The 15,642-nt window shown below is 39.8% G+C and overlaps 1 protein-coding gene across 1 annotated transcript; it reads left to right on the top strand.

The window, feature by feature from the left end:
* Positions 1–14,791: 14,791 nt before the first annotated feature.
* On the top strand, positions 14,792–15,642 carry LOC114171154. Its single transcript, XM_028056362.1, has 2 exons — positions 14,792–14,979; positions 15,081–15,642. Exons 1-2 carry the CDS (start codon positions 14,792–14,794, stop codon positions 15,640–15,642), a joined length of 750 nt encoding a protein of 249 aa, XP_027912163.1.

The raw sequence follows: 15,642 nt of genomic DNA, 5'->3' as shown, positions 1-15,642 counted from the left end.
ATATAATAAATATAAATATCGGTATTAACTAATTTTTTATATTTTAAAATCTTATGTAATATTACTTTTTAGTTTTACAATGTTTATTATGTTGCGTCAAATTTTTTAAAAAGATTTATTTTAGAAAACTCTTAAAATTAATTTTTTTTTAACATTTGCATTCATTAATATTTGTGTGAAAAATGTTCTAAAAATTTTATGAAGTTCTAAAATATATTTCGTGAAGTAACAAATCAATAACTTTTTATACTTTTTAAGAATTTGTTAAAATTAATTCTCTTTAAAAAATTGACGCCACATAATAAATATTTTAAAACTAAAAATAATATTACATAAGATTTTAAAATAAAAAATACGTTAGTACTAATATTTATATTTATTATACTAATTTCAATATTTAAGAATATAAATAAAAAATTATAAAAATGTTAGGTGTCACAAAATTTAATTTTTAAAAATAACTTCTGTAAAATCATAACATAAAAATAACATTAAATAGTAAAATTCATTCAAAATAAAATAAGATCTTGAATTAATTTATAATTTTTTTAATAAATTAATTATAAATATTTTATATTTTTCCTCAAGGAAAAAGTAAAGAAAAAAATTAAGACAAAATAAAATAAATATTTCAATATGAAAAAGAAAGAATAGAACGTAAGACACAAAATACATAAGTCCAATTCTTATCCTAATTCCAATATTTTATTTGAGGTATTTTGCTCTTTCAATCTATTATAGTTGAATAGTTAACTTAGTTAACTTAACATAAGTTTAGTTTCTTAAAACTAAACTATTTTATAATACAGTTCAATTATTATTATGAATAGGTTAGTATATTTTAGTTTAATATAGTACAATTAACTATAGTTTAGTATAGTTTAGTAAATTATGTCCGACTCTACTTATAAGATAGTTTCATATATATACATTTAAAAGTATCGAATAACTTTTTATTTAATTTATTTTTTTGATATTGTTCGTATATTCTTTTGGATATTTTTTGAAAGTTTCCTAGTTTGCATTAAAAAAAGAATCTATTAGATAATGAAATGAAATATATTATTACATAGTTTAATTTTATCTTTAGTAACATTCAATTTGAATTTTTTATAACTATATATTTGTCATTATAATACTTTGACAACTTGATTAAACTTATTAAAATTACTAATTATGATCATGGTATATATTTTTAAATTTTGGTTTATTAAATTTTTTTTTACACTCTTTTACTTGTTGAATGATATATATATATATATATATATATATATATATATATATATATATATATATATATATATAATTATAAAAAATATTAATAGTGCAAGACCCCCTCTATTTCCAGAAACAAAAACAAACTCACCCTCATTTCTCTCCTTCTCTATATACTCAGCTCTCCCCTCTGTCTTCCTCTTTCTGACCTCACCAACCTTGCTTCTTGATCAAGTCCTGGAGAAGAAGCCATACCTGAGTCTTCTGTTGCCTCCATTGATAGTCTCTCATTCCCTAGGTAAGTTTTCCTTGCGGCTTCAATTCTGAATTTGAAATTCAACTCGAAATTCTGCTTCCATTCAGAGTCTAACCCAATACTCATGCTTCATGTGTGATTTGATGATAAATTCCCCTAGGTTCAGTTGAGGAATTCTGCTCCCCTCTCCTAGGTTGCCTTCACTCAAACTTCAACTCAAGAATAGGTAAGGGAAGCTGACCTTTAACTCAAATTTTGTAGGAGGTGTGTTCTTGAGTGGTAGAATTGTTTGATTCTGTGTTTAATTGAGCATGAGATGATTCTGGGCGAGGATGCATGTGTGGAACAGATGAGGAATCCTAGTATTTTCGCCTAGGCGAGCAGCTCTCGCCTGAGCGAAAATACCAGAGGATCACCTCTGCCACTGCACGAAATCTCGCCTAGGCAAGCTGGAGTCGCCTGAGCGAGATAACTTCTCGTCTAGGCGAGCCAGTTTCGCCTGAGCGAGAGTTCGCCCAGGATTTTTATTTGCCACTGTATGATGTCTCGCCCAGGCGAGGTCGACTCGCCTAAGCGAGATAGGCTCTCTAGCTTAGGCGAGACCCTTTAGCCTAAGCGAGATTCCCTGCAGAAGTTTGGTTTTTCCCACTGTTTTGATTTCTTGATGCTTGTTTGGTTGCTTAAGATGATGATGGTTGATAATGTATGAGATCTTTATGCATGTTAAACTGTATGCAAACATTGAGTGTGAACTTGATGTGAATGGAAGTATGTTAGAGTTAGGATTTCAAGGGAAATCCTAAGGAAAGTGGTTTAGTAAATGTAAGGGCATGAGGACTCAGATTGGTGATATCCTGACGCTTCCAGTAACCATTAAGACTCAAGTAGAGTATGATGCATTACGTCGGGGGAAGTAGCAGGAGGTCCTGGTCTATGATTCCGATCCATCATAGAGGTGATGGGATTTACCTTGAGAGTGGTTGGGTGAATACCCCTTGTGCCTAAAACTCTGCAGAGTTTAGGAACCATCTCGAGTGCAAGTCACCAAGAGCTCCAATGCCGCTTACATAATCCGGATATCGAGTCTAGATTGATGCGTAGTGTTGTGGTCAGGATTAATTTGATGATTGAATCGATTGTGTAGTAAAAGTCTATTTTCTGTCTTAATATAAAATTTGCATGATTTGCTCTTTGTTCAAGTTAGCTTACCCTTCTAGTTTTTATGGTGTTCTGTGTGTCTTCTACTTTTGCAATGATCGTCTTTATTGAATGGCGGGAGCAGATAAAAGTGCAGGTGAAGGTACACCCTTTCTAGACAGACGTTGAGTGGGTTTCCAGGACTTTTCCCCGCTGTAGTAGCCACATGTTTTTCTTAGTGAATGTTTAGGATGTTTTATAACCCTTTAGTGGTGTGGGCTGTACAGGTTGATCAGCGTATGTACTTCTTTTTGGATGACTGTATTAGATTATGCTGGCCTATATCTTTACTTGCTTCTGAACTATTAAAATTTAAATGTTTTGTTTAATAGTTTAAAAACTATAAAAACGGGATGTTACAATTTTGGTATCAGAGCAGTGATTTCTCTAGGATCTGTAGGTGTGAGCTTGCTTAGCTTCTGTTGTGTGTTCCTTATAGCGTGTTTGGCTTGAGTCGTTGTACCTGTCGACTAATATGATGGTTCCTCCTTTGTGTGCTCAGAGCTATGGCACCTAGACCTCCTCCACCTCCTGTTCCAAACCCAGATAATCCTCATTTGGTGGGAGCAATTGAGGCGATGATAGCAGCCATGCAGCAGCAGAATGCTAACATGGTGAATCAGCAGAATCTAGCCTTGCAACAGATGGAGTCTGCAAGACTAGTAGCAGAAGCGACTCAGCAGAGGCACTTGGAAGCCCTGCATCAGATAGGGGAAAACCGTTCAGCCGCTGGTTCTTCCCAAGCTTCACTGCCGCGAGTGCAGGAGTGGAGTTTGGAGGATTTTCTACAACACCATCCATCCCGCTTTGATGGCAAGATTAGCCCGAATGGAGCTGATCAGTGGATGCGGGACATTGAACGAATCTTTGATGCTAAGAGATGTCCTGCAGAGAGTAGGCTTGCATTCACTGAGTACCTTCTTGCTGGAGAGGCCGTGCATTGGTGGTCCAGCATGAAGATGATGTTGGAAGACAGCCATGAGACCATCACTTGGGAACTGTTTAAGAAGAAGTTCTATGCTGAGTTCTTCCCAGATAGTGTGAGGTATGCGAAGGAGGTTGAGTTCTTGCAGCTGATGCAAGGAGATATGTCAGTGTCGGAGTACGCTGAAAAGTTCAAACACTTGGGTAGATTTCACACCCTGAAGATGGCAGAGGACTGGCAGTGTAGAAAGTTTGAGAATGGATTGAGGGGTGACCTCAAGCTCATGGTGGCCCCGCTTTCTATCAAGGGATTCCCTGCCTTGGTAGAGAAGGCAAGAGTGATGGAGAAGCTTAAGGCTGAAGTTGAAGCTCAGCAGAAGTCTCAGCTGAAGGTGGGAGGACCATCTAGGTCCACGAGTAGACATGACGACAGAAGGAAGCCATACTCCAGGCCTCAGCCTCAAGGGCCCAGGAGGTTCTTACATCAGCCCCAGCAGTCTCAGCCTTTCAGGCCACAGTGCTTCCATTGTAGAGGGCCCCATCTGAGGAGTGCCTGCCCTCAGCTTTCTGACAGGAGGACATGCCATAGATGCGGCCAGGTGGGCCACTTCATCAAGGATTGCCCAGTTGATAGGAGCACAGTGTCGAGGCCTTCATCACAGCCTCAGTCACAGCCGTCGAGGGGAGGTGCGAGACCACAGGCAGTGGGCAGAGTGTATGCTGTGACGAGTGTAGAGGCAGCTGGATCAGGTAACCTTATCATCGGGTCTTGTGTGATAGTTGGTAGGAGCTTGCATGTTCTGTTTGATTCAGGGGCGACACATTCTTTTGTGTCGGAATCTAGAGTAGTGGAGTTGGGTCTTCCGGTGAAGGAGCTCCAGTATGACCTGGTGGTGTCCACACCTGCTTCTGGGTTGGTCAGAACCTCGACCATGTGTGCTAGGTGTAAGATCGAGGTTGAGGGGCGCATGTACAGGGTAAACCTCATCTGTTTACCCTTGGTGGGGCTAGATGTCATTCTGGGGATGGATTGGCTATCTGCTAATCACATTCTCATTGACTACAATGAAAGGAACGTGTTGTTTCCTAGCCTAGAAGATGAAGATCTGTTGGTGTCCTCACAGCAGGTAGACAAGGCAATGAAGGAAGGGTCTCAATGTTTCTTGATTCTGACTCAGCTATCCGTGGAGAATGAGGCTGGACCCTTGGAGGCGCCTGTAATGGGGGATTTCTCTGATGTGTTTCCTGAGGAAGTGTCTGGCCTACCCCCTACTAGAGAGATAGAGTTCTCCATTGACCTGGTGCCAGGAGCAGGACCAGTGTCTATAGCACCCTACAGAATGGCTCCTGCTGAGCTAGTGGAGTTGAAGAAACAAATTGAAGAGCTGCTAGAAAAACAGTTTATCAGGCCGAGTGTATCGCCTTGGGGAGCGCCGATATTACTGGTTAAAAAGAAGGATGGTAGTTCCAGACTCTGTGTAGATTACAGGCAGCTGAATAAGTTAACCATCAAAAACAAGTACCCTCTGCCAAGGATTGACGACTTGATGGATCAGTTGCACGGGGCTGCTGTGTTCTCTAAGATTGATTTGAGATCAGGATACCATCAGATTCGAGTCAAGTCTGATGACGTGCAGAAGACCGCTTTCAGGTCCAGGTACGGACACTACGAGTATGTGGTGATGCCGTTTGGTGTGACTAATGCCCCTGCTTTGTTCATGGACTACATGAACCGAATCTTCAGGCCATTCCTAGACAAGTTCGTGGTGGTTTTCATAGATGATATCTTGATCTACTCGCGGACTCCTGAAGAACATGCAGAGCATCTGAAGACAGTTCTGAGCATACTTAGGGAGAAGCAGTTGTATGCGAAGCGATCCCAATGTGAATTCTGGATGACTTCAGTTCAGTTCTTGGGGCACATGATATCGGCTCAGGGCATAGCAGTAGATCTAAAGTAGAAGCTGTGCTAAGTTGGGAACGCCCTAAGTCAGTGACTGAAGTAAGAAGCTTTGTGGGATTGGCAGGTTATTATAGGAGATTCATTGAAGGATTTTCCAGGATAGCAGCACCCTTGACCCAGTTAACCCGCAAGGATCAACCTTTTGCTTGGACCGACAGGTGTGAAGATAGCTTTCTAAAGCTAAAGCAAAAGTTGACTAGCGCTCCAGTGTTGGTGATTCCTAATACCAGTAGACCCTTTGAGGTATACTATGATGCTTCTCATCAGGGTTTGGGATGTGTTCTGATGCAAGAACGGAGAGTGGTGGCCTACGCCTCTCGGTAGTTGAAGAATCATGAGAAGAACTACCCCACGTACGACTTGGAGTTAGCAGCAGTGGTGTTTGCACTAAAGATCTGGAGACACTACCTGTATGGTGCACAATTTCAGGTTTTCAGTGATCATAAGAGTTTGAAGTATCTGTTTGACCAAAAGGAGTTAAACATGAGGCAGCGACGGTGGATGGAGTTCCTAAAGGACTTTGATTTTGAGTTATTGTACCACCCGGGGAAGGCGAACGTGGTGGCTGACGCCTTAAGCAGAAAAGCGGTTCACGCATCTCACATGATGGCCAGAGAGTTAGAATTGGTGGAACAGTTTAGGGATATGCGGTTGCAGGTGATTTTAGATGAGGGAGTCATTAGATGTAACCATCTCACAGTGTCTAATGATTTCCTTAAGCTGATAAAGGAGAAGCAACCGTCGGACCCCAAGCTACAGAGGACAATAGAGTTACTTGGTACTGAGAAGGCCAAGGATTTCCTGATGGGAGGTGATGGGGTACTAAGATTCAGAGGCAGGGTTTGCATACCTGAAGATTTAGAGCTGAAAGGTATGATTCTTGAGGAAGGACACAAGAGCCGTTTTAGCATGCACCCAGGCATGACTAAAATGTATCACGATCTGAAAGAATCGTTTTGGTGGTCGGGCATGAAGCAAGATGTCGCTCGATATGTATCGTCATGTTTAACTTGTCAAAAGGCTAAGATAGAACACCAGAAACCAGGGGGGATGCTTCAGCAGCTTGAGATACCCGAGTGGAAGTGGGATAGCATTGTTATGGACTTTGTTACCCATTTACCTCGGACCGTGAGGAACCACGATGCTATTTGGGTAATAGTGGACCGCCTCACCAAGAGTGCTCACTTCTTAGCAGTGAATTTGAGGATGTCTATGGTGAAGCTAGCACAGTTGTACATCAGTGAGATCGTGAGGTTACATGGTGTGCCATCGAGTATAGTCTCTGATAGAGACCCAAGATTCACCTCTCGCTTTTGGCAGACGCTGCAGGATGCTATGGGTAGCAGGTTGGCTATGAGCTCTGCGTATCACCCTCAGACCGATGGGCAATCCGAGAGAACTATCCAATCTCTTGAGGATCTCTTACGGACGTGCGTGCTGGACCATCTGGGTGCGTGGGATGAGGTCCTGCCTTTGGTAGAATTTACATATAATAACAACTTTCACACCAGTATCGGCATGGCACCTGATGAGGCCCTCTATGGCAGGAGATGTAGGACGCCTTTGAGCTGGTATCAGGATGGGGAATCAGTGGTGGTGGGACCAGAGCTTCTGAGGCAGACTACTGAGAAGGTCAAGCTCATACAAGAAAGAATGAAAGTATCCCAAAGCAGACAGAAATCATATGCTGATCAGAGGAGAAAACCTTTAGAGTTTGAACTAGGGGACCATGTTTTCTTGAGAATCACCCCGACTACTGGTGTGGGAAGAGCAATCCGCCAAAAGAAGTTGTCTCCTAGGTTCGTCGGTCCATACCAGATTCTGAGAAGAGTTGGACCAGTGGCATATGAGATTGCCCTACCCCCTCCCTTGACCAACCTCCACCCCGTGTTTGATGTTTCACAGCTCAGAAAGTATGTACCTGACCCTTCCCATATACTTGAGATGGAAGATCTACAGATTAGAGGAGATCTTACAGTGGAAGCTCAACCCGTTGGTTTAGGAGATATTCAGATGAGGCAACTCCGAGGAAAGTCCATCAGACTAGTTCAGGTCATTTGGGACAAGAGGACAGGTGATTCCACTTGGGAATTGGAAGAAGATGTGAGAAAGTCATATCCACACTTGTTCCCTGGTAAGTCTCAATTTTCGGGTCGAAAATTTTTGTTGTTGGGGAGAATGCAAGACCCCCTCTATTTCCAGAAACAAAACCAAACTCACCCTCATTTATCTCCTTCTCTATATACTCAGCTCTCCCCTCTGTCTTCCTCTTTCTGACCTCACCAACCTTGCTTCTTGATCAGGTCATGGAGAAGAAGCCATACCTGAGTCTTCTGTTGCCTCCATTGATAGTCTCTCATTCCCTAGGTAAGTTTTCCTTGCGGCTTCAATTCTGAATTTGAAATTCAACTCGAAATTCTGCTTCCATTCAGAGTCTAACCCAGTACCCATGCTTCCTGTGTGATTTGATGATAAATTCCCCTAGGTTCAATTGAGGAATTCTGCTCCCCTCTCCTAGGTTGCCTTCACTCAAACTTCAACTCAAGAATAGGTAAGGGAAGCTGACCTTTAACTCAAATTTTGTAGGAGGTGTGTTCTTGAGTGGCAGAATTGTTTGATTCTGTGTTTAATTGATGCTTGGACGTGTTTTGGTGTGATTTTGAGCATGAGATGATTCTGGGCGAGGATGCATGCGTGGAACAGATGAGGAATCCTAGTATTTTCGCCTAGGCGAGCAGCTCTCGCCTGAGCGAAAATACCAGAGGATCACCTCTGCCACTGCACGAAATCTCGCCTAGGCGAGCTGGAGTCGCCTGAGCGAGATAACTTCTCGTCTAGGCGAGCCAGTTTCGCCTGAGCGAGAGTTCGCCCAGGATTTTTATTTGCCACTGTATGATGTCTCGCCCAGGCGAGGTCGACTCGTCTAAGCGAGATAGGCTCTCTAGCTTAGGCGAGACCCTCTAGCCTAAGCGAGATTCCCTGCAGAAGTTTGGTTTTTTCCACTGTTTTGATTTCTTGATGCTTGTTTGGTTGCTTAAGATGATGATGGTTGATAATGTATGAGATCTTTATGCATGTTAAACTGTATGCAGACATTGAGTGTGAACTTGATGTGAATGGAAGTATGTTAGAGTTAGGATTTCAAGGGAAATCCTAAGGAAAGTGGTTTAGTAAATGTAAGGGCATGAGGACTCAGATTGGTGATATCCTGACGCTTCCAGTAACCATTAAGACTCAAGTAGAGTATGATGGATTACGTCGGGGGAAGTAGCAGGAGGTCCTTGTCTATGATTCTGATCCATCATAGAGGTGATGGGATTTACCTTGAGAGTGGTTGGATGAATACCCCTTGTGCCTAAAACTCTGCAGAGTTTAGGAACCATCTCGAGTGCAAGTCACCAAGAGCTTCAATGCCGCTTACATAATCCGGATATCGAGTCTAGATTGATGCGTAGTGTTGTGGTCAGGATTAATTTGATGATTGAATCGATTGTGTAGTAAAAGTCTATTTTCTGTCTTAATATAAAATTTGCATGATTTGCTCTTTGTTCAAGTTAGCTTACCCTTCTAGTTTTTATGGTGTTCTGTGTGTCTTCTACTTTTGCAATGATCGTCTTTATTGAATGGCGGGAGCAGATAAAAGTGCAGGTGAAGGTACACCCTTTCTAGACAGACGTTGAGTGGGTTTCCAGGACTTTTCCCCGCTGTAGTAGCCACATGTTTTTCTTAGTGAATGTTTAGGATGTTTTATAACCCTTTAGTGGTGTGGGCTGTACAGGTTGATCAACGTATGTACTTCTTTTTGGATTACTGTATTAGATTATGCTGGCCTATATCTTTACTTGCTTCTGAACTATTAAAATTTAAATGTTTTGTTTAATAGTTTAAAAACTATAAAAACGGGATGTTACAAATAGCATCATTTGAATTATAGAAAAAAATATTTTGCATTAAATTCATTATTTAAATATTTTTAATGCACAAATTTAATGATAGCATATAAAAAATTATTCTAAGACTCAAAAGGGCTAACAAATGGATTATCATCACCCTAAGGAAATATTATCAATGCCTAAAAAACGAGTGTCTAATTCATATAATTTTATGCATGTAAACAAAGTTTTAAAATACGTAATGAATTTAATTGTTAGAGTGTAAATAAAACATAAGTGAATTTACATTAGAAAAATAAGGTATGACACATAATGGTCCATCCATCAATAGACTCAAAATCTCATCAAAGATAACTCTATCATAAAAGATTCAACCTATAATAGTTCTCAATAACCAATATAAATTAGTAATATAGAAATAATTCATGCAACATTAATCAAGATTCCAATTTTTCATGAATTTGATAATCCCAATCACTAAAACATCTTACAAACCCAATAAAGATATGCTAAAAAACAAAACATTTATTGTAATTTTGTTTTAATTTTTTGATATAAAAGATGAGCTCAAAATAAGAAAAAAACAATAAAAATAACATAACATTAAAATTTCTATTTAGAAAGCGTAGTTAAAATGCCTAAACTACAATATCTCCCTAACACTTATTTCACACATTATGCTCAATGCAACAATGGACTTATTTATTATAGAAGCCAAAAATATATCAATCTTCTATTTGACAAATTTTATTTTCTTTAATTTCGTCCGGTACAAATTGCCTTGCACACTTTTATAATTTTTATATTTTGACTTTCATTAACTAAAAGATATATTTTTGAAATTTTTATTAAAATCTCACTGCTCATATTTGCAAAAAATCACTGAATTTAAGTATGCTTGCATATTTAATTTTTACAACAATGTTTTCAAATGTATTTAAACATGCATACATTTAATTTGAATTTTTTATAACTATTTGTTATTATAATACCGACACTTTCATTAAATCTATTAAATTATGGTATATATTTTAAAATTTTTGGCTTATTAAAATATTTTATTATACTCTTCAACTTGTTAAATGTGATTTATACATATTCTTTAATTATAAAAAATATTAATAGCATCATTTGAATTATAGAAAAAAATTTACATAAATTTATTATTTAAATATGTTTAAGGCACAAATTTCATGATAACATATAAAAATTTAATATTTGATTATTTAATTTAAAAGATGTATCTTTATCACAAGTTTTCTTCTTTTTTTTTGGAAAATGGGTATGGGTGTTCAAAATCCATAGGAAATATAGTTTGGTAAGACTTCATCACAAATAATGTTTAAGAGAATTGTGACCTTTGTCACAAATAATGTTTGATGGAAATTACTTACATATATTAAAATTTGTGGAAAACATTTTCTATGCGCATATTATTCACAAATTTCTGTTTGTGGTAAATTTGTGTGGAAAACATTTTTATCTACAGATTAACTGTCTTTGAATTTTAACTATGGAGAATTCTGATTTTTCTTGTCGTATAATCTAATAACTTAATGATAACTTGGAACAACATATATCATTGTTGATTATTAACCAACTTATTATCATAGATTACATTTGATGGAGAGCTATATCTCGAAAATTACGTGGTCCTTATCTTTTAAGGTATGTAATGAGCTTAAAATAAGAAAAATTATCCAAAGACTCAACGGGGGGTAACAAGTGGATTATCATCAATGTAGGCAAATATGACCAATGTCTCAAAAACAAGAAATGCTTAATTCATCTAATTTTATGCATGTAAACAAAGTTGTAAAATAGATGATTCAACAAACTATTAGAATATAAGCAAAACATGAGTGAATTAACATACAAAAAAAGGTATGACACGTAATGGTTCATCCATAAATAGACTCAAAATCTCAACAATGACAACTCTATCATAAAATATTCAACCTAATAGTTCTCATTAACCAATCTCAACTAGTAATATAGAAATAATCCATGCAACATTATTTCCTATTAAAAATATTAGTTAAAATTCCTAAACTACAATATGTCTCCACAACACTTATTTTACATGTTGTGCTCAATGTAAAAATGGACTTATTTATTATGGGTGGGGCTGGCAATGTATTTCTGTAATTGAGAGACGTGAAACACATTGTGCAAGTTTGCTAGATAAGGTGGCAATGCGATCTCATATGCCACCAGACCGATCCTGTTGTTAATCTGATACGACCCTATGAACTTTGACGTCAATTTTCTGGATTTGATCACTCTCCCAATGCTCGTAGTTAAGGTAACCTTAAGGAACACATGATACCCCGCCTCAAACTCCAATGGCCTTCTCCTTTTTTCTGCCTATGACTTATGCCTGTTTTGCGTCGCACGGATCCGATCTTGAATCAATTTGACTCTATTGTCTGTTGTAACAATTCAGGTCCAATAGTCACTGACTCCGCATCTTTGTACCAACATAGCGGCATTCTACACTTTCTCCAATATAAGGCCTCATATGGTGCCGTCCCAATGTTTGAGTGGTAACTATTGTTGTACGTGAACTCCACCAAAGGGAGTACCTCACTCTAACCACCTAAATGGTTTAACACACATGCCTTAAGCAAGTCTTCCAAAGACTGAATAGTTCTCTCAAACTGACCATCCGTTTAAGAATGATAGGTTGAACTCATCCTCAATTGGGTACTCAGTGTTGTTTGTAAGGACTACCAAAATCGGGAAGTGAATATTAAATCATGATCCAATACTATGCTTGTTGGAATCCCATGTAATCTGACTACCTACCAAATATACAACTATGCCAACTTATCCATGGACATCTTCTTATTAATTGGTAAGAAACGAGTGAAATTATTGAGTTTGTCTACAATCACCCAGATGGAGTCATGACCTTTAACAGACCGTGACAAGTGGGTCAAAAAATTCATAGAAATACTATCCCATTTTCACTAGGGAATGTCGAGCAATTGTAGTGTACCTCCCAGACTTTGGTGTTCAATTTTAGCCTTTTGATACACCAAACAAGATGCTACAAAGTTCGCCACATTTGTTTTCATTCCGACCCACTAGAAGGATTTCTTCATATCCTTATACATCTTAGTCATACCCATATGTATGCTAAGACGACTTTTATGCCCTTCCTCTAGAATCTGCCTCCGCAAATCTCGTTTCTCGAGAATGCACACTCAATCTCAGAACTGTATGATGGCATCTGATCCCATCTTGAGTTCTTCCCCTTCTTTGTACCCAACCAGCCAACAATTTACTGTAGTTCGGTATCATTCCTCTACTTCTCCCAAATTTGTTCTAAAAATGCATTGGTGACCTTCAATGTACTACACCTAATATGATTGGGACCTCGTTGCAATCCTAAGTTCATATCACATAATTTCTTAATTAACTCCAATTCTTTGACCATAAACGAGGACATGTGCACTCGCTTTCGACTTAAAGCATCTACTACAACATTAGCCTTTCCCGGATGGTAAAGGAGCTCAAAATCATAATCCTTGAGATACTTCATCCACCTCTTCTGTCCCATGTTAAGCTCTTTCTGATCAAATAGGTACTTCAGATAATCTCTCCAAGTCTAAAGAGCAAACACCACGACAACCAACTCTAGATCGTGGGTAGGATAATTCTTTTCGTGAATTTCAACTATGGAGAAGCATGTGCTACTAGCCTCTTCTCCAACATTAACACACACCCCAGACCTTAATATGATGCACCATAGTACACCTCAAACGTCTTGGTCGTATCTGGGATGACCAACACTAGAGTCGTAGTCAACCACTTCTTCATTTCCTCAAAGCACGCTTCACATTGTTCTATCCAAGGGAAGGGTAAGTCCTTTCTGTAAGACCTGTGAAAATTAATTAATTAAATAATTAATTAATTAATAAATGCGGGTAGTGAGAGTCTTTATGGAATTTAATATTGATTGATGTGACGTGGAAAAGTACTAGCTCAAATGGTTAAGAGTATTTGGTTGTGTGAAAGACTTGGGTTCAAGTCCTATGTGTACCCCGCTAGGCGGTCTGGAGGCCTGATGCGCTTTGCACGTAAGGTGTTGCGCCAGGCGGTATCGTGAAGCAATTGTGGTTCTTTGCTTTGGTGTACGTTATCTACAAGGCTTCTGGAATATCTTAAAGGTCGGCTTGCTGGTGTTCCTTGAGTGTTGGCTTGGAATGTATCCCTTGAGTTCTTGGAATGTATCCCTTGAGTTGAGCTCGGGATAGGGGTTAAGCACGTGGCATTCCTCGAGTTGTGGCTCGAAATGGCATCCCTCGAGTTGAGCTCGGGATGGCGGATGAACACGAAGAACCTTTGAGTTGAGCTCGGGTTAACGAGTGTTGCTGGTGTGAGTGTGCTGATTGTGGCCAAGATGGGTCTAGATAGGTTGCCCTCCTCAGTAATTAGCTTACGAGTTTGGTAGTCTTTGGACGTTACAAACTATGTTCGTATTTAGGAACTCCACCTGGCATTACGATATGTGATTCGTAGCATGGTTTCCCGCATGTGCTCTATCGGGTGTGGCCGATAGGTATAAAATGTGGCGCGCACAAGCTATGGCGAACAGAAGGAGAAGGAATAATGTTGGAGCTGATGACATTGTTCAAGCGATCCATCGTATGGTGGACGTGATGCAGCCCATTGTAGCACCATCCAGGGCCATAGTCGCACTTACTCGCCTAGTAACTATGGAGGATTTCTTGAAGCATAGGCCAACCAAGTTCTCTGGCAAGGCCACTCCTGATGAGGCAAATGCTTGGCTGTGAGAGTGCGAGAAAATTTGCAGAGTTCTCGAATGCACTAATGCGCAGAGGTTATCATTTGTCACCTTCCTCTTGGTGGTAGACGCTGAGTATTGGTGGCAGGGAATGCAGCAATTGATGCAGACCCGTGAAGAGCATGTGACCTGGGCTACCTTAAGGATGAGGTTCTTGGAGAAATACTTGCCAAACAACGTGAGGCATGAGCAAGAGGCAGAGTTCCTTACCCTCCAGTAGGGAACTATGACAGTGCAGGCCTATATTGATAGGTTTGAGTATATGGCACGATTATACTCGCAAGTTGTAACTAAATAGTGGAGGTGCAGCAAGTTTGAGGGCAAACTTAAACATGAGCTGCGCAGGTTCTTAGTGCCGCTTAGGATCAAGGAATTCCCAGTTTTGGTCAAGCAGGCCAAAATAATTAAGCAACTAGAGATAGGTCCTAGCAGAGTGGCTCGACAGTAGAAGATTACTGTAGACTCTAGACTACAGAAGAAGCCATACAGCATACCATCGACTTCGTCTAGGAAACTATAGTGTTTTAACTATGGTGGGGAGCATCTTAGAAGGGACTGCCCAAAACCCTCTGGCAGCTCAAATGGCAAAAGTAGCATTGGAAAGTGCTACGTGTGTGATCAGAGTGGACATTATGCACGACATTGCCCTAACAAGAAACCAGTTGGAGGTGCCCCGGCTAAGAAACCAGTTGGAGAGTGGCCTAGAGCACCAAGGCGTGTTTTCGCCTTGACGACCACCGAGGCAACCCAATAAGGTAACTTAGTGCAGCATACTTATTTGTTGATTGGTCATGAGGTTGTTGTGTTGTTTGATTCAAGAGCCACACATTCATTCGTGTCTAATGAACGCGTGAGGAGGCTCATTGTAGTGCTGCGAGAGTTGGGGTGTGAGCTGATAGTTGCGACACCAGCATCTAGCGAGGTATCCACCACTTTTGTGTGTATGGGATGCCTTATAGAAGTGGCAGACCGCAGGTTCAAGGTGAATCTCGCCTACTTGCCGATTAAGGGCCTGGACGTGATTTTAGGAATGGATTGGCTGTTAGGCAATCATATTGTTATCGATTGCGGACGACGCAGTGTGATTTTTCCAGAGACAGTGGGACAGAAGTTGATCTCAGCTCAGAAGGCGATGAGGGAAGTAGAAGTTGGAGCTACTTGTTTTATGATAGTGGCTCAAGGAGAGAATAAAAGTACAACTGAGCAGATTAGAAGCATACCAGTGGTGGATGAGTATGCAGATGTGTTTCCAGATGAGATTCCAGAATTACCGCCTAGTAGGAATGTGGATTTTGCCATTGATCTAATCCTTAGAGTTGGCCCAGTGTCTATGGTACCATACTGGATGGCGTCGACCGAGTTAGCCGAGTTGAAGAAGTAG

This window comes from Vigna unguiculata, unplaced genomic scaffold, assembly GCF_004118075.2.
Source record: "Vigna unguiculata cultivar IT97K-499-35 unplaced genomic scaffold, ASM411807v1 contig_122, whole genome shotgun sequence".
In the NCBI taxonomy this organism is placed as follows: Eukaryota; Viridiplantae; Streptophyta; class Magnoliopsida; order Fabales; family Fabaceae; genus Vigna; species Vigna unguiculata.
This window is presented reverse-complemented; position numbering and strand designations above follow the sequence as displayed.